Here is a 19,105-nt window from a genome sequence, read left to right as displayed (position 1 = left end):
TCATCAATTAACTAATAATTAATCTTAACACCCCCTCAAGTTGGAAGTGAGGGAAGCACAACCAACTTGTTCAATATGGAACAATGTTTGATGCCTGTCAAGGCCTTAGTTAGGATGTCTGCCAATTGAGCACTAGTAGTGATGTGGTGCAAGGAGATGAGTCCTTCTTGAAGTTTATCACGCGCAAAGTAGCAATCAAACTCGATATGTTTGGTTCGTTCATGAAAAACAGGATTCCTGGATATATGGAGTGCGGATTGGCTGTCACAGTAGACATCAATGGATTGAGGAAAAGGAACAGTCAACTCTCCAAATAGTCTGCTCAACCATACCAATTCTCCTACAACTTTCGAAGTGACTTGTACTCTGCCTCTGCAGAAGATAATGAAACAGTTTCTTACTTCTTGGACTTCCAGCTGACAGGACTGTGGCCTAGCAAGACAATATAACCATTAACAAACTTTCTAGAATCTGGACATGATGCCCAATCATAGTCACAATAGGCTCTCACAGTGTAGTCCTCATCTTTGGAAAAGAATATCCCCAATATTGGATCAGTTCTCAGATATCGGAGCAGGTGAAAAGTTGCCTTAAGGTGAGGTTCTTTGGGGTCCTGCATGAATTGGCTAAAGTGTTGGACCCCATAGGCAATGTCTAGTATGGTGTTAGTTAAGAAATTGAGCTTGCCCACCAACTTTCTATAATAAGTGGGATCTTGTAATGTGGCACCCTCTTTGGCTTTCAACTTGACAGTGGGATTCAATGGAGAAGAAAAACCATTCTGGGATAAACAATCATACTTTTTCAATAGGTCTAATGCAAATTTTCTTTGTGATATCACCACACCATCTGCCTTGTACAATACTTCCATTCCCAGAAAGTAATGCAGCTTGCCAAGATCCTTAATTTTGAAGCCGGCATGAAGAAAAGTCTTCAGTCTATCCAATTCCAGTGTATCAGTGCATGTGACAACTATATCATCTACATGGACTGCTACACAAATTGCATTAGTGCCTTCTTTCTTATAGAATAGTGAATAATCAAGTACGGAATGTGTATAGCCTCTTGAGCACAATGCTTCACTCAGCTTGGCATACCACTGTCTACTTACTTGTTTTAGGCCATATAAGGACTTGTTCAACTTGCAAACCAGTCCTGGTTTAGTGACCTCCAATCCTGGTGGGACCTCTATATATACATCTTCATGAAGATCACCATGAAGAAATGCATCGTTGACATCAAGTTGGGAAAAGAACCATCATTTCTTAACTGCAGTTGCAATCAAAGCTCTAACTGTGGTCATCTTTACCATATGAGAGAATGTTTATGTGTAGTCAATTCCAGGTTGTTGTGTGTATCCCTTCCCAACCAATCTTGGCTTGAACCGCTCAACACTTCATCTGCCCTATGCCTTATTTTGTACACCCATTTATATCTTATGGCTATCTTGCTAGGAGGTAAAGATACTAGGTCCCATGTGTGATTGTTGTGTAAGGCATCAAATTCCTGAGTCATTGCTTCTTGCCAGGTAGGATAGCAGCTTCCTCATATGAAATTGGCTCCCTGTCATGACAAATATTTCTCACAAGAGCTTGAATATCATGGGTTAGTGCTTCAGCAGATATGGAGTTGTGACTAGAGAATAATGCATTAAGTAAAAAAGAGTTATCAGGACATGCAGGGGCAACATCCTTTGGCTTTAGGTTTGGAATGGAATGGATGTAGTCTTTTAAGTGTGCAGGTGTTTTATGTTCTCTAAGGGATTTTCTAAGTCCAACATGTAGTGCAGATGGTGCAGGGCTGTTGGACATAGGATCACCTTCTGTAGGGAAACAGTGATTCATTGATGTGGAGCTGTCAGATGCAGGAAATTGGTCATGTGAGGCTGTGATATGAGAGGAATGATTGGAGGGCATTGTAGGTTGTGTGACACTTAATCTGTACTAAACAATGTGTTGCTCTGGCTCATCAATCAAACAATCAATAAAAGGAATGGAATTGAGGACTGATGGAAAAGATGCAGTATCATTATGCATGTCAAAGGGAAAAATAAACTTATTGAAGGTGACATCTCTAGAAATGTGTATTTTCCTGGTGGCCAAATTCAAGACCTTGTATCCTTTTGTATTAAAGGGATAACCAACAAAAATATGAGGGGTAGTTCTTGGTTCAAACTTGTCTCTGTGGGGTTTAGGGACTGTAGGGTAGCACAAGTACCCAAAACTTCTCATCTATGAGTACTTAGGTTTCCTTTTGTATAGGAGTTCATATGGACATTTGTTATTCAGGGTACTAGAAGGGAGTCTATTTATGATGTAGGTTGCACAAAGAATATACTCACCCCAGTACCTAGTTGGCAATTTTGATTGGAAAAGAAGGGCTTTGACAGTCTCTAGTAGGTATTCATGTTTTCTTTCCACTATGGCATTTTGTTGTGGTGTATAGGGACATGTACTTTGGTGTATTATACCCTTGGATTGGAAAAAGAGACTGGCTTCTGTACTGGTGAACTCCAGGCCATTGTCTGATCTAATGGTTTTGATTCTAGTGTTGAATTGGTTTTCTATCAAGGACACAAAGACTTTAATAGTTTGGAGGGCATTAATTTTACATGACAAAAGATGAGTCCAGGTGGGTCTACTATAGTCATCCACCATAGTGATGAAGTACCTGTGGTTATCATGTGTTGTAATATAGTAAAGTCCCCACAGGTCAACATGCAACAATTCAAATATTTTGGTGTTAATGTTGGTCTTCTGTGGAAAGGGAAGTCTTTTTTGTCTAGCCATGGGGAAAATGGAGCAAAAGAAAGGCTGTTTGAATGAAAAGCTAACAGGTATTGAGGTAACATTTTTCATCTTGACAAAAGGCACATGGCCAAGTCTATTGTGCCACAGAACATTCACATCATTTCCAACAGGTATATGAGAGCTCAGAGTAAAAGATTGTTCTTTATTGCTTGCAGATGAATTATTTATAATTGAAAAAGGAACACACTTATTCATGAGTAATGACTTATTTACAGTGCTGTGAAGATGACACTGTGTGTTGCAAGCACAACAACCTGACAAAGGAAGAACACTGACTGTAGGACTGTATGTTTGCTCTGCAAGCATTTTTGGCATAGTAAGTACAAGCCATTCATGGCTTTACCAATCACCAGAGGCCTCTTCATTGAAGGGGCCTGCAATAGACATGAATTGTTAGAGAAAGCAACTAAGTGTTCAGGGTTTGTTAGAGAGTGAACATAAATCAGATTATATTTGAAAAAGGGTATAAACAACACTTTATCCAGGATGATTTCAGGTATAAGTGTCACACTGCCAATCTGTGTTACCCTTACCTTATATCCATTTGGGAGAATGACAAGGGGTGGGTATGGAAAAGTTATAATTTTGATCAATAGGGATTTGTTGAAGGTCATGTGATTTGAAGCTCCAGAATCCAATATCTATGAGTCGGCTCTATTTTTGAAATAATTACATGATAGCATACCAAAATCAATAGAAGATGTGCATGCAACAATACTTGCAAAGTTGCCAGTTGCACATGCTAGATTCACATTGCTTGTGCTCTCTCCTCCATTTCCCATCTGAAAATGTTGTAGCAGGTTCATGATCTGCCCATACTGCTCCTGAGTCAAATTAACACCTTGAATATCCTTTTGTGCACCAGGTTCATCTTGTGGTGGCATATCCACCTGAGGGCCATGTACATTTACTACTGTCATGTTCACCCTGTTAAAGCCATTGTTAGGCTTGAAATTCTGATATGAATTGTGCTGGCCAAAGTTGTTATTCCCCTTGAAGTTTTGATTTGAACCCTGAGGATATCCATGTAGTTTGTAACACCTTTACTTGGTATGCCCTGGTTTCTTACAATACACACACACTGGCCTTGACCTGTTTGCACCATTATAATTATTGCTATGGGAATAATTTGTCCTGTAATTGTTCTTCTTCAAGGTGTTTACACTCAGGGAGGTTGATTTCAAAGCAAGGTGATTACTAGGTCTAATTTCCCTCTGTTTCTCCTCTTGGACTAATAAAGAGAAAGCATGTGCCATTGAAGGTAATGGATTCATCATCAAAATAATGCCTCGCACCATAGTATAGACCTCATTAAGGCCCATGAGGAATTATATTAGTCGTATATCTTGTTCTGCCTTGTGCATACTCCATTTTGCCCTACAGGTGCAATGGCAAGTACATTGATTTTTAGCACTTAGGTTGCTTAGTTCTTCCCACAACTTCTTCATCTTAGTGTAATACCCTGTGATATCAAGGGATCCTTGGGACATATCATTGATTTCCTTCTGAATTTGATATAGCTTTGTACCATTAGTTTGGTCATATCGATCTTCTAATTCCTTCCACAATTCTGTTGCATCATTTACATATTCAACGCTATCTGCAATTTCCTTAGATAATGAGTTCAAAATCCACGAGGCTACCATATCGTCACATCTCTCCCACAGTCGAAACTTCTGTGATTCTGGATCTGGCCTTTTACATTCCCCATTGATGAAACCTACGTTGTTCTTCACAGAAATGGCATGCAACATACTCCTCCTCCACGATCTGTAACCAACGCCACTAAAGGGAACTGATACTAACATAGCATCGGGATTATCCAAAGGATGCATGTAGAAATGACTACTCAAATCCACACCGGACTGACCACCACCAGCCGACAAATTGGCTTCTAAACCACTAGAATGTTCATTCTCATCCAAAATTACCATGACTAAATCGATTAAGTTGAAGTATCAAAGAACAAAACAGTAATTTGCAACTGAAAATTGTGAATCGCAGTCAGACGAATCCCAAATGACTCGAATTTAGGTTTGCATGTATCGAGTGGAATCAGAGAATTGGTCGATTTAAAACAGAAGAACAATTATCGGAGATGGAGTTCCTATGCTCTGATACCATATCAAAACTTAGAGAGTCAACTGGAGGTGAGCTCGAGCTGAGCTCCAATGGAGATTTAGCATAAGTTTCTAGATGCAGCAATAGTGCGAAGAAGAAGAAGAGACAGAAAAAGAAGGAGAAGAAAGAAATGGAAAAATGAATCTCATCTTATTGATACTTCAGATACAAACTTATATACAAATTATGGAGGAAAATAATACAGCTAATACAGCTGGCATGTATTTGCCAAACGGCTGGCCTACTAATAACTAACTAACAAACTAACTCATCAATTAACTAATAATTAATCTTAACAAAAATTTTGATGTGCCCCTCAAGCAGAAAAACTGAACTGCTCCGTTGGTTTAATAAGTTGCATAATGTCCTTCCTCACTAGAAGACATGGGTTCGAGACCTAACACCAGTTCTTTTTTTTCATTTTATTTTTTTTTCTCTTTGAATTCAACACAGTGTAGTATCCTGTATTTAGTGGTCAACTTGTTTTTTTTTCTTTATCTTTTCTAAGTTAATGAATAATAATTTAGTACTAGTACATAGAAGGGGATAAAATATTCCATTAATAAAAAGCCAATCACCTTCTTTATCCTTATATCTAAAACTTATTTTGAGAAGTATTTTTTTCAAAAGTGCTTTTGAAAAAAGTACTTATGGAGAGAAGCAGTTTGTGTTTGGCTAATCACTCTAAAAAGCACTTTTGAGCAATAATTTGCGTTTGGCCAAGCTTTTCAGAAAGTGCTTTTAAGTATCAAATTACGAATAAGGACATGAATAGATCATTTACTTAATAGTTAATATTATAAGTAAATAAATAATCTTAAAAATTTGTTATTACATGCAATAATAAAATAAGTTAAATATGTTAAAAATTATTCAACAAATATAAAAGCATCCACCCCTAAAGTCACTATATATTAGAAAGCTATCCTAAAAATAATAAGAAATATTTATACATTAATATCCTAAGTATTAGGTTTAACGATTATTTTGGTATATACTATTTTTTGTTAAGGGTATTTTTGGTAAGAAGAAAAGTCAAAACTGCTTATGCTTCTGCTTTTTGAAAGAAGCTACTACTTTTTTCTGCTTCTCCGAAACTGCTTCTACTTCTTCCCAAAAGCATTTTTTTCCAAAAAAGCTTGGCCAAACACCTCAAATTAGAGGGGGGAAAGTGCTTTTGAGAAAAAAAGCACTTTTGGTTTCTTGAGAAGTTTGGCCAAGCATGCTATAAGTTTATAAGCATTATCACTTTCTTGACATGTATAAAATTAAGTACAAAAAGCCAATCACCTTCTTTATCTTTATATCTAAGTTTATAAGCATTATCACTTTCTTGACATGTATAAAATTAAGTAATTTACCAAAAACTTCCTCAAAAACAGTAATTAAAAACTCCAAAAACCCTTCTGCTTTCAAGGATCACTTCGGCAAAGTAGCAAACATCTATCGATTCAACGACAGTGACTGAGACTCTGCTTGGATTGCTTAATAGATCTTTAATCTTGATCTTATTTGATTAAGTTTTTTTATATTTTTGAACATCCTTTCGGTCACTAACTCATATTCATTAAGTTTTCAAGGAGTTAGTGCGCCAAATTTTATCTTTATTAGCTGACATATCTATGTCAAATATAGCGGTGTCTTCGCTGCGCTCAAATCTTGGGTCCGCCTCAGTACGATAGAATTTGACCTAATAATTTTCACTTAAGATTAAGTTAATTAATGTACAACAAACATGTAACTTTAATTTCTTAGTAATTCATCTTCAAATGGACTTTGAAAAGAAAACAGTTTCACTCTTACCGGTGTAATGTGAATTGCGGAATGCTAATCTACAATTGTTTGATTTTTAAGGACACAGTTTCTTCTTTATTTGTCACTTTCTTGAATTATTGATATGATTCTGACACACCTCATCTCTTCATCTGCTCCTCTCCTTGCTACTATTCTTCGCCTTATATCTTTTCGCTTATACTATTCTTCAGCTGTATGTCACAAAAATCTTATTGCATGAGTTAAAAATAGTTTTGAAGTGAATTTTCTTTTGAAATAATTTTGTGTCCACTTGAACATGTTGTATAAAATAAGATTCAATAAAATGGAATAAAATTAAAAAATAAATAAATCAAAAGATGCTTCATGTGGTACCCTCTTTTCTATTTTGTCTGTTCTAATAAGAGTGTCACTTCTCAAATTATCAGAAAAGAAAGGAGGAGATAGAAGATAGAAGTAGAAGAGGAGAGAGGTAGCTGATTCTATTCATGCTCTGCAATTGAGAATTACATGTATTTGTACAAAAATTAAGGTTATGGGATCTGTAATTGCTCCTAACAAGTGGAACTAGCTAACCGATGAACCTAAGTTAGCTGAAATTGATGCCAAATGAAATACAAGCCAAATTTTTGTGCCTCAGTATTTTTATATAAAGGTATGATTTGCAGTACTAATTTTACGGTAAAGGTGCTGACTGCTGATCCTGCTGGCTGCGCCTTTCTGGTCAAGGAATCGGAAATATTTAAAGGTAATTCTGAATCTGTCCAAGTATTTTTTGTCGTAACCAAGTCAATGACTCAACTAGTCAATATTTTTTTATTATTAAATGAATTTGGGAATTTCTGTTCATAGGGATAGAAAGTGAAGATCCTCTAATTGGTGCCGTCAATCCAAAGAAATGCATTGATACAGAGGAAAAACAGTTATATACTACGGAGTTTTGCCGATAAATCAAAGTCCAATGGCCTATAATAACGTGGTGAGTGAAATGGGCGACGTGGGTTACCCACTTCCGGCAAGTTCAGGTCGTCGGTTGTTGCCGTTGCCCATGTTCGTGCGGTTGTTTCTTGTATTTACTTTGTTGCTAAATAGCAACTCAGTTTCTTCATATTCATCAGGAGGATACTGGGATGTTACCTGCAACAATTCTGCAGATATGGTATGCTTTCCCTTATCCTATTTTGACTTTCTATGCCACTACTAGTATATTTGTTATTAGATGCTGCTGCTACTAAGAATGCAGCAATTTTTTTGTTTCTCTTGTTTAATTTCCATTTCTGGCCTGCAATTAATGTGTTCTCGATGCAATATAATACAGTAGCTCTTATATGACAGAAATTACGAAATGTTATTTGTCTAATACTAATCACTATTTTAATGGGGATAACAAACTTAAGGTAAGATAAATGAAGAATTTCATCTCCAGCCTGTAATTGCAAAAGTTTCAATGCCAAAAGATGTTATCACTAGCAAAGTGGTCGACCCGGCTTGTAGGCCTCCTTTCATCATCAAATTACATCGGTTTTTGGGACTATCATTTTTAAAGCAGTTCGAGTTTATCAACTGTGCTGCTTTCTGTCTAACTGTCTGGCCATTAATCAGGAAAGAGGGAAGTTGAGTCCTAAAAACCCCGGTGTATGCTCGGAAGAGGCCAAACATCTTCCAGTTTGTGAATGTGGATTCAAAATGTTGGACTCCTGCTTCTTGAGTAAGACTAAGGTACTGTTGTGATAGTGTAATTGTTCTGGTTATCCTTCTTACTCTGAATAAAAATACAAAGCACAACTATAATTGGCCCTACTTTTCATTCCTTTCAGATGCTTGAAATCGAAAAGGGCGCAAACGACTTTAACATACCTATAATCAGATCCAACCGAAAGTTGGTTGCCACTACTGACGGAGGTCTGCATAACCCTTCTTGTTTAGTCTTCAATTCTGCATGGAAGGTCCAACAACTAGAAAATGAACCAAACAAAAAGCTCAATTATCCGTCACCTGCTGCTGGTATAGAAAGACCGAAAAGTGATGAGGATATCGCATTCATGAGTGTAAGTGCTCCCTGTTATTCCCTTTAAATCTATATATCAGGAATTACACGCTCAAATTTATGGCATTTCCTTGTATTCATACATCTATGCTGTTATATCAGATTCTTGAACTTGGGCAACTTCTCAAGGCTAATCTAATCACATCAGTGGAGCTGACTGGAATTTTCTTGAAGAGACTGAAGAGGTGTTACAAATACCTTTCCTTCCAATTGTTTCATGTTTTTTATATCTAGTCCTCATAATGATGCATCAGCTGGGGCGTCGCAGGTATGGTCCTGTCCTTGAATCCGTCATTACAATTACTGAAGAATTAGCATATAAACAAGCAAAAGAGGCGGATCAACTGCTTGCTGAAGGCAAATATTTGGGTAACAGTGCCAATTCCTCTCCACTAACCTCTTTCATGTATTTCTTATTTACCTTCATAATTTTTGATTTTCCATCAACCAATCTATGAACAACGCTCAATTCCACTACGCATTCTCCATATCCATTCTGCTTTATTCAAAAGTGTGGATTTTCTATATGAACTTTTATTTATGGTTCTGCTGTGAGGGGATTTTTGTGGGGAAGAGACGAAAGAGGAACTTCATTTTAAATAGCCATAGATGACATGAACCTGTACAGCTCAAAAGAAAACATAGTATATATCCAACTTCGCTATGAAGAAAAATAAAATCACAGCATAGTAAGTACCATGGAAGAAAATGATTATATGTTTATCGGCCACATCAAAATTAGACCATCAAAAGTTTACACATAATTAGGGAAATCCTAAATCTTCAGGCCACAATTTTCTCCAGTTTCTTCGGACTGATCTTTTCTTGACGCTATTAAGGTTTACCTTACCTTTCAAGCACTCAAGGTTGTTCACTTCCTACAGTTACCTTTTCCGGCCAGAGTAATCTTCCAATGCTTCCTTCACTTATTACATCTCACCTCATGCTCTGAATTGATTTTCTCTCTTTTTTTTTTCTTTTTTTTTTAAATTTTAATTTAGAGAAACTTATTTAGGATACGGCATAGGTAGCTTCTTGAAACAATATTCTTGGTACTTCTTTTTTACATTTAGAGAGTTAAAAATGTTTATTCCGATTTGTTTGTTTGATCTCTTTCCCTTGTGTCACTAATAGCCTCAAGACTCGGAACGTTTTTTACAATATTTTGCTCTCTAGCTTCTCTGTAGTTGCTAAAAGAGATTACAGGTAAAACATCTTCTTTTTTATATAGGTCCTCTTCATGGGATTCCCTATGGTCTGAAGGACATCATAGCGGTACCTAACTATAACACAACATGGGGTTCAACATCTTTTAAAGACCAAGTTCTTGATATTGAAGCTTGGGTTTATAAGAGGTATTGACAAACTATGAAATCAATAACATATAAGGCCAGATCTAGAAGCTTACTCTATATTGTGCGTGCATTAGAATAATCAGATACGTTGATGCAGGCTGAAATCCGAGGGAGCAGTTCTTGTTGCAAAGTTAGTAACTGGTTCTTTAGCATACGATGACGTCTGGTTTGGTGGTAGAACAAGAAACCCGTGGAATATTAAGGAATATTCTACAGGTTCATCAGCAGGGCCTGCTTCTTGCACCTCAGCAGGTATCTTTGAACTATTGAGCTATCCCAGATTAGATTCTGATCAAGCCATCCTGTCTTCCATATTTGCAAATTCGTCCATTGTGCTCATATCTAATATCAGTTTGTATCGCCTGGTTGGAAGAATGAATTGAATAGTCTCTTGCTGATTTACTGATTAGTAGGCAGAACGTTTTGTTTTGAGAGAGAGACTGTGATATTGCAGGTTTGGTTCCATTTGCAATCGGTTCAGAAACTGCCGGCTCTATTACCTATCCAGCTTCTCGCTGTGGCGTGACAGCACTGCGGCCCACTTTTGGAGCTGTTGGTCGAACGGGTGTTATGAGCATAGCCGAAAGCTTGGTACTCATATTTCTTCCACAGGCAATTCCTTTTCCTGACATTATTTTTAAGTACAATACACTAAAATCTAACTTTTTGTCAGGATAAATTAGGCCCTTTTTGTAGAAATGCTGTGGATTGTGTGATTGTTCTGGATGCCATTCGGGGAAAGGACCCAGATGATGTTTCATCCAGAGACATACCCTTTAGCGATCCATTCTCCGTTGATATCACAAAACTTACTGTTGGATATCTTGAGGATGCTGAGATGGAAGTAAGGGACTATTTTCCAATACCGGAATGTGGCTGAGTAAATTAGGTTCTTTATCCTATTTGATGAATCTCTTAACTGGATTGCATTGTGTCGGCGATGACAGGTTGTTCATGTACTTCAATCAAAGGGAGTGAATATGGTCCCGTTTAACCTGAGTTACACTGTTGATTCTGCCCAAGGTATCCTCAATTTCACAATGGATGTTGAGATGCTGGCTCACTTCGACAAATGGCAGCGGTCAAATCTGGATGATGAATATGAAGCCCAAGATCAGTGGCCTATTGAACTTCGCCGAGCACGTGCCGTATCTGCGGTTGACTATCTTCAGGTAATTGTCTTGATCTACAAAGTTTCTCTCAGTTCAGATGTTTAAAATTGTACTTCTGTTTGATTATCATTGATATAAGAAAAAACTGAACAATTAAATACTTTCAGACATCTCAAAATTGGCTTTGTTATGGAACGGAGGTCTTAATCCACTTTTAAACAGTTGTTCAGAATTTGTAACACTAAGATTAATACTTGTATGAAACTCCACCAGGCACAAAGGGCTAGAGGTAAATTGATTCAGCAAGTGAGAGAAAGTTTCAAAGTTGACGCGTTTATTGGAAATGCAACTGATTGGGAGAAAGTTTGTGTTGGCAATCTTGTGGGTATCCCAGTAGTAGTTGTTCCGACAGGATTCAAAAAGATATCTGATGCACCGTCAAATGATACTCGCAGGAGAACAACAATCACTACAGGCATATATGCTCCTCCAGACCGTGATCATATCGTAAGTGTTCTTTAGTTATGATGCTCTTTTTAGTGTAGTAGTGATTTGTAACGGACGTATGTGCTATATATTTTTTGGCCTTGGATAAATGTATCATCTTTGCTTTGCTTTGCTGTTGAGTCATGGGATTTCTGGACTTAACAAGAGTTGGATGGCTTTGAACTTCTGATTGTGCTGTTTATTTATTCTTTCATGCTCTCGATGATTTTGTTTTTTTTATTTTATGTCCAGGCCTTAGCTTTAGCAATGGCTTATCAATCAGCCACCAATCATCATAAGCAGCGGCCACCAATTGATGACCTTGGGGCAAATGATTCTATACTAGACAAACCAAAATCTTTGTAGCTGCAAGAAAACTAGGGGTTTGTAGGTTCTTGATTCTCTTGAGTGCTTGATATCAATCTGCATCTGTGCTTGAACCTGATGACTCAGACCAATTGTTGTAGTAGTTAAAACTATGAAAAATATGAATCACAACTCTTGTTTGGGCCATGAGGAAGAGAGAGTTTCTGTCTACTTCTTCCTCTCATTGTGGCTATATTGTGTCTTTGTCTGTTTTATAGTTCTAACTTCTAATTATGTGAAATTTCTGATTACATATGACATATAAATTATATTAACGTTGTACTTTAATTGGATTTTTATCCAAGCTGGAGAGTATCTTGTCACAAAAGCTGAGGATTTGAAATCCATCTATGTTATGGTGCTTTTTGTCTTCCTCAATGATATGTTTCTTTAAATGATATTTCAATCACCAAAATGTTGCGGGGATAATTCCATCCCCACCCCCTGCTCCTGTGCTAGCCCCCAGGTATCACTAATAATTGTATCAGGGGTCCATCTCCTATAAGGAGATAAAATGGTTGCTTTAGATCTGTTTTTTTTTCCTTTTGGGGGACATAAGATAAATTTAGAAACAACGTGATTCTTGTGGTAGTATCATTTGTTTTCTTCCATTAAACAAAATGTGGCTGTGGCTGCTTTGATGATCGCGATAGAGACAGTTTTGCACAAGTGCTGCTGGAGCAATCTTCGTTCAAATCCACTTGAAGTTATTTTGTTTTTAAGTATTGGAAGCTAGATGAAATTTCAGAATGTGTAAGGTTTGAAAACTTAACTGGACTTATCATTTTACATTTGGAAACTCTGTGCCAAAACCTTATCCTACTGCAGCACATATCGTCATTCGTCACTCTGGTGATAGCCTGTTTGGCAAAGATTTGTAAGGATATTTTAGTTACCAAAAGCGTGAAAAGGAATTGATATTTTCTATATTTAGCAGGCTGTTTCGGCTTTCATTTTGCTGCTTAACTTCATAAGGATATGTCAATCAATAATGTCAAATGCCGTAGAAGCATTACTTTTCGGATTCACTGACGTTTATTTTGGTTGGATAAGCGTGAACGCGATAAAGACAAGGATTACGGTAAATCAATGTCAGCATAAAACTAATCAGATTAGTATTTAAGTTATATAAATTGACATTGTTAATTTTTTGCATGATCAGCATAATTTCATATATTATAGCAGGTTATTTATCATTTAATCAACAGTACCAAGCTATTAAAATTACCTACAATTACATATTAAGTAACTTAATTGTGCGTGGATAATGAAAATTCTAGGATTAAGTAATTTAATTGTGCATAGATGATGAAAATTCTAGGAAAACGTCGACAACTGATAGCTTATTTGTTAAAAAAGAAATAGATAGATACGTTATAAAGAATTGATTAATCCATTGGACGTTCCCTAAGTTCAATAAATTATGACGCATTCATTCTTGCAGGGATAATTATAAGAACTGAAAATGTCTGATTTACTTTAAGAGATATAATTTAGTTTGCATTCGATGGTCATTAACTGAGCTAAAGTAAATTTAGATCAAGACGAAGTTAATTGGGTTAAAATCGGGTACAAATAGCACGAGCTAGCAAGTTTTCGCACTGATAATTGAAAAATAGACAGCATTTGTAAAGTTATTAAAAAATAGTCACTATTTTGCTGCAATATGGAAAGTTTCAGCATAATATACTGGAGATTGGTGCACCTTTATATGAACTTCCTGGAACTCCAGCACACGGAAAATTTCAGCATAATATACCGGAGATTGGAGCACCTGTGTATGAACTTCTAGCATATTATGCTGGAACTCCAGTATATTATACTGAAACTCCAGTATATTATGCTGGAATATTTTTCGGTTGAACAGTGTTTTCGTACAAATTTATCTTTACATGAAAAGTGGCTAAATTTCTATTATTTTTGAAACAATAGCTATTTTTCAATTACCACTTGTAAATCTGACTATTTTTGAATTTCATCAAAAATCGGGAGTAGTCGAATGAAGGAAAGAAGAGGCAGAGACTTAGGTGGAATTGTGAAAATGAAAATTCAATGACATTGCCTTAATACCTAGAGAGAGATGCTCTCCCTTCTCTCTACCTTTACACTCAAATCTTCAAACCACCACTACTTACTAGCTTTTTCATCTCATGCAAAACTATTGATCATGGCTCATAAGCTCTCGCCCACTACACCAAAGAATACAGATCCCCCCCCCCCCCAGATCTCTATCCAATGCATATCGACCTATCGCCTCCCACTGCTACAAATCCCACATTCCTACATACATTAATTTTCAACACAACTTTCTTCCTGTCCAACTACCTATCAATCAATCCAAAGTGACATCGACCTTTCAGACAAAACTGCGAACAATGATAATTCAAATGCTTTCATTCCTTTATCAACTTTGGATAAATCTCGTCTATACTCCCCTTGAAAGTTTTCCATTATAGTTAAGGTTTTTGGCAAATAAATGGGCCACCAATTACTTAAACATAAACTCATAATATTTTGGAGACCTTCTGAAGAACTACCTCTAATTGATCTAGGCTAAGACTTTTTTCTTATAAAATTTAAATAAGAGGGCAACGTGCACAAAACTCTACATGGAGGGCCATGGTTTATTTTTAATCATTTTCTCTCCGTCCGCAGGTGGGAGCCTAAATTTACTGTTTCTCATGCATCATTAACCTACTCGGCTCTATGGACCAGGTTATTCGAATTGCCTATCAAATTCTATGATCTAGACATCCTACAACATGTGGGAAATAAACTTGGTCAACTACTCAAGGTGGACACATGCACCTCTGCAACCACCTGGAGAAGATATGCCCGCATATGCATTGAAGTTCCATTGGAAATACCCCTTAAAACACATGACAATATTGGCTCGAACAAACAAGTTCTTCTTTACGAGGGACTTAACTTATTGTGTACGAAATGTGGTCGATTTGGCCACCCAACTTGGAACTGCAAATACACTACCACCCTGCCCCTCTCTCCCATGCATGTACCAAATGATGCTCATCCATCGTCACCACAAACACTCAACAATACTGGCGATGCGTGGCACACAATTACCTTCCCAAAAAAACAAAACCAGCGACTTAAAACGCATGCAAATCCTTCCCTAATCACAAAGCAAGGCCACCAGGAACATCAGAGGACAACGCTATACAAGAAGGCAGCTTCATCTACTCCCACACAGGATTCATGTATGTTTCCTAACCCTAATGGGCCTAACTTTGGGCATAACGATCTGGTCCCTTCCACGTCTAAACTCGCATCTCCTTTTAATAATAAATCCCAACACCTCGCTGACCTAGACGACCATCTTAGCACTAAATTGGACCTCAATGGTCCATCACTAATGGACATCACCACCTCACTGAATAACCAATCGGCCTAACCAAACGACCATAACCCACCACCTACTAACAAGGGCAAAAGCCCAATTCACGCTGACAACAAGATACCCAACCCATATACTTCCCAAAGTCTTTATACTACTTATGATACAATACAAGTAGCCCACAAAGCTATAGTATCGGCCCCTCTCACAACAGACACGGACCCTTGCCCCACAACTCCACATCAATCACATTTAATAACACCTAGCAACGTACGACCAATCACTGTAGCATGCAATAACACCTCAAAAGCATCTCCCCATTTACCACTAGGCCCTAACGCGATCGTCCTGTATGCCACAATAAACGACCCAATCACCATGCCTATCGACTCTACGATACCACTCTCAGTAGAACACAATGATGAACAACCATGTGAAACTTTTCTCCAAGACCCACAGACTACTACCAACACGTAAGGTTTGCTTTTACCTGCAACACCACAATCCCCATTATTACATATACACTCACACCAAGCTACTCCTCCTTTTTCATATGCTTCAACCACCATACAAGAGCCTACTACACAAAAACCCTCAAGCAAACAACATGTATCATTTAAACCACCCATACAACCCACAAAACACCAACTTGAGAGACACTGTCAAATCAAACAACTAACACTTCCACCTGCCCATACTCACCATGGATGGCCCTTATCACCCACGTCCGACTCCGCCATCGGTATACACCTCCCAAGCACGCCCAATGGATCAACCACTCCAATCATGGATGGAGATGGCTTTGCATGGTTATGCACTAACATTCACCATAGAACTACAAAACTAAGAAGGCATCCTCCTAGTGCAAAATCTGACACACCTAGCAGAGATAGTCACGGAGGGAATGTGACTGGGCATGGAAGAATACAACCAAAGTCAATGGTACACCACTCACACTCCTCTCCTAATCGATCACAATCGCCCATCCTCCTCCCAGAATCATCCACGAAACTATGCTATGCACCCACCAGTTCAACCAATGAGCCCCACAATCAATCTACTTCCTTTCTATCCTCCACATCACTCGGGGACCATCTATGCACCATGGTTTCAACCATAGGATTCATTCAACCCAGAGACACCATATCCATCACCAACCAGTCCTTACGACCCATTAACACCAATGAATAATCCACCACCAACCCCACATCCATTTACCAATGCACTAGACGACCAAACACAACAAGAGATATCATAGATAATGGCAGAACTAAGGGAAACAAGGACGTAACTTCTTTGGATCAAGGGGATATATCTCTACAACCCAAAGGAACAGTACGCGAAAAAGTTCATACTCAAATACTCGCCAGAAATGTTAACATGCAGTCTAAATTTTCGGGCAACTGTTAGTTGCGAAGCGGGAAAGTATGCCATGATTATAATTCTGATACTTCGTGAGATACCTAATGCAAGGGTACAGACACAGGAAGTACCAACAGCTCCACAACTTCCACTTCCTAACCCACTCATTGTGGAACCTCCATCACGCCCCATCATGAATATGATCATTTGGAATTGTCGGGGGACACACAATGAGGAATTTAGACATCAGTTTAGAGCACTATTGGATAATCATAGGCATGTTCTAGCAGTTCTTTTAGAAACTCACATGCAGGATCATTCCACCATTAGAGATAATTTTCATTATACTAACATGTCATAAGTACCAGCCAATAGTCTATCAGGGGGTCTAGTGATTTTCTGGAATAACGATCTCATCACTGTAAAGGAGCTCACTATGTCTGAACAAGAAATTCACTATATAGTTCATGTATGGCCTAACCCTTCTAAATGGTTATTTTCTGCTATTTATGCAAATACTTGTTATCAGGTTCGTAGCTTATTATGGGATAAATTAAAATCTTTGCATGATAATTACAATAGTCCATGGCTAATTGAGGGCGATTTTAATGATGTCATCGTTGCCGCAGAAAAATTTGGGGAAGGGGGGCGCCCTATCAATAATAAATGGGCAGACTCATTAACCAATTGTATAAACTACTGTAACTTACTAGACCTAGGCTTTAAAGGTAGCCGTTACATATGGAAAAACAAAAGGAAGCCAGGTTATACCATCTTAGAAAGACTAGACCGTACATTTGCTAACCATGGTTGGCTAAATCTTTTTCCAAATGCAATGATCCGTCATCTAACTCGAACACATTCTGATCATTGTCCTCTATTAATTACTCTACAACCGCCCAAACCTCAAACACAAAAATATTTTAGGTTTGAAACAATTTGGGCAACTCATCCGGATTTTAATAACTTAGTACAACAAAGTTGGAATCCACACCAAAATTTACTAGATGCTACTAAGTCTTTCCTTGATAATGTTACTTCATGGAACAAGTACTCGTTTGGGAATATCTTTATTTGAAAAAAGAAATTACTAGCAAGACTTGGTGGTTTACAAGCTTCTATCCACTACCCTATGAGCTCCTTTCTTCAACATCTAGAATTAGAGCTTACAAATGAGTATAATAACATTCTACTTATGGAAGAGGATTTTTGGAAGCTTAAATCACGAATCACTTGGCTTAATTAGGGCGATACAAATACAAAAAATTTCCATCTGTCCACAATTCATAAGCGTATACGTAACATGATTACTGCTCTAAAAGACTCCGTAGGTAACTGGTGCTACAAACAAAGTGAAATAGATAATACAATCATAAATTACTACCAAGACCTTTTCACCACCACTCACTCTCAATACTCAACACTCTATCCGGATGCTCAATCACATAGCCTGAGCTTAGAGGAATAAAACTCACTTCAGTGCCCTCTCCAAGATATAGAAATCATACAAGCTTTACACTATTTTAAACCTCTTAAAGCTTCTGGACAGGATGGATTATACCCATTCTTCTATCAGCGTTATTGGAATGTAGTTGGTAATAATGCCACATTTTTTTGTCATAAGGTATTTTTAGGAGTGTTCAATACCGGCAAATATAAATTCTACACACTTATGCCTAATACCTAAGGTAACCAATGCATGCTCCATAATGCAATATAGGCCAATAAGCTTGTGTAACACTATTTATAAACTAATTATAAAAATTATTGCAAATAGGATAAAACCTCTCTTAACTAATCTTATTAGCCCAACTCAATGTAGTTTTTAAAAAGGAAAACGAGCCTCAGACAATGCCATCATTGTCCAGAAAATTTTACACAAATTCTCAAGCCAAAAAGGGAAAGATAGCAATATGATGCTTAAAATAGATCTAGAGAAAACTTTTGACCGACTTGAATGGTCCTTCATAAGACGTACTTTGCAGTATTTTTCCTTTTCCCCCTCTCTTATCAACCTGATCATGTCCTGTATCACATCTGTATCAACATCCATACTCATTAACGAAACACCAACTTCCTTTTTCTCCCCTCAAAAGCTATTAGACAAGGTAACCCACTATCCCCATATTTATTCATACTATCCATGAAAATGCTATCAAGAAGAATTTCTTTATCTGTAGACTACCTAGCCTGGAAACTAATCACCATGTCCAAAAAGGGACCTCCACTTCCACACCTTGTATTTGCAGATGATATCATTCTACTCTCTTGCACCACTACTAAGAGCTGCCACACAATTATAGATACACTAAACCACT

General features: G+C 37.5%; 2 protein-coding genes across 3 annotated transcripts; one reads left to right on the top strand and one right to left on the bottom strand.

Annotated features, from left to right (window-relative positions):
• Nucleotides 1–397: 397 nt before the first annotated feature.
• Nucleotides 398–4,744, bottom strand: LOC138908537 (uncharacterized). The gene is made up of 7 exons (XM_070199214.1): nt 4,210–4,744; nt 3,858–4,041; nt 3,496–3,737; nt 3,161–3,184; nt 2,671–3,064; nt 1,526–1,854; nt 398–1,200 (listed from the first exon to the last, which is right to left on the bottom strand). The coding sequence occupies exons 1-7, from the start codon at nt 4,742–4,744 to the stop codon at nt 398–400; spliced, it is 2,511 nt and encodes an 836-aa protein (XP_070055315.1).
• Nucleotides 4,745–6,974: 2,230 nt separating this feature from the next.
• LOC104110150 (uncharacterized) lies at nt 6,975–12,398 on the top strand. Of its 2 annotated transcripts, none has more exons than XM_018775605.3 (14): nt 6,975–7,176; nt 7,373–7,452; nt 7,557–7,863; nt 8,307–8,423; nt 8,522–8,752; nt 8,854–8,936; nt 9,020–9,120; nt 9,983–10,106; nt 10,204–10,358; nt 10,561–10,697; nt 10,780–10,950; nt 11,054–11,278; nt 11,492–11,725; nt 11,957–12,398. In XM_018775605.3, exons 3-14 carry the CDS (start codon nt 7,666–7,668, stop codon nt 12,068–12,070), a joined length of 1,890 nt encoding a protein of 629 aa, XP_018631121.1. In that variant the 5' UTR covers nt 6,975–7,176; nt 7,373–7,452; nt 7,557–7,665; the 3' UTR covers nt 12,071–12,398. The 2 variants fall into 2 exon arrangements, with proteins under 2 accessions (XP_018631121.1, XP_018631122.1); XM_018775606.3 differs by having other exon boundaries at nt 6,977–7,452; nt 7,557–7,683; nt 7,823–7,863.
• The last annotated feature ends 6,707 nt before the right edge of the window (nt 12,399–19,105 follow it).

The sequence above is a fragment of the Nicotiana tomentosiformis genome, chromosome 3 (assembly GCF_000390325.3).
Source record: "Nicotiana tomentosiformis chromosome 3, ASM39032v3, whole genome shotgun sequence".
NCBI lineage: Eukaryota > Viridiplantae > Streptophyta > Magnoliopsida > Solanales > Solanaceae > Nicotiana > Nicotiana tomentosiformis.
Note: the sequence above shows the minus strand (reverse complement) of the source record. Positions and strands in the feature narration are given on the sequence as shown.

What these genes read in the sequence shown, in the direction of transcription:
- LOC138908537 (XM_070199214.1), bottom strand. Translation starts at nt 4,744, where the DNA reads ATGGTAATTTTGGATGAGAATGAACATTCTAGTGGTTTAGAAGCCAAT. An exon ending in AAGAAACCAGGGCATACCAA is followed by an intron (nt 3,738 to 3,857) that starts GTAAAGGTGTTA and finishes TGGCTTTAACAG; the next exon opens with GGTGAACATGACAGTAGTAA. An exon ending in CTTCAATGAAGAGGCCTCTG is followed by an intron (nt 3,065 to 3,160) that starts GTGATTGGTAAA and finishes TTCCTTTGTCAG; the next exon opens with GTTGTTGTGCTTGCAACACA.
- LOC104110150 (XM_018775605.3), top strand. Translation starts at nt 7,666, where the DNA reads ATGGCCTATAATAACGTGGTGAGTGAAATGGGCGACGTGGGTTACCCA. An exon ending in GCAACAATTCTGCAGATATG is followed by an intron (nt 7,864 to 8,306) that starts GTATGCTTTCCC and finishes GCCATTAATCAG; the next exon opens with GAAAGAGGGAAGTTGAGTCC. An exon ending in TTCTTGAAGAGACTGAAGAG is followed by an intron (nt 8,937 to 9,019) that starts GTGTTACAAATA and finishes GGGGCGTCGCAG; the next exon opens with GTATGGTCCTGTCCTTGAAT.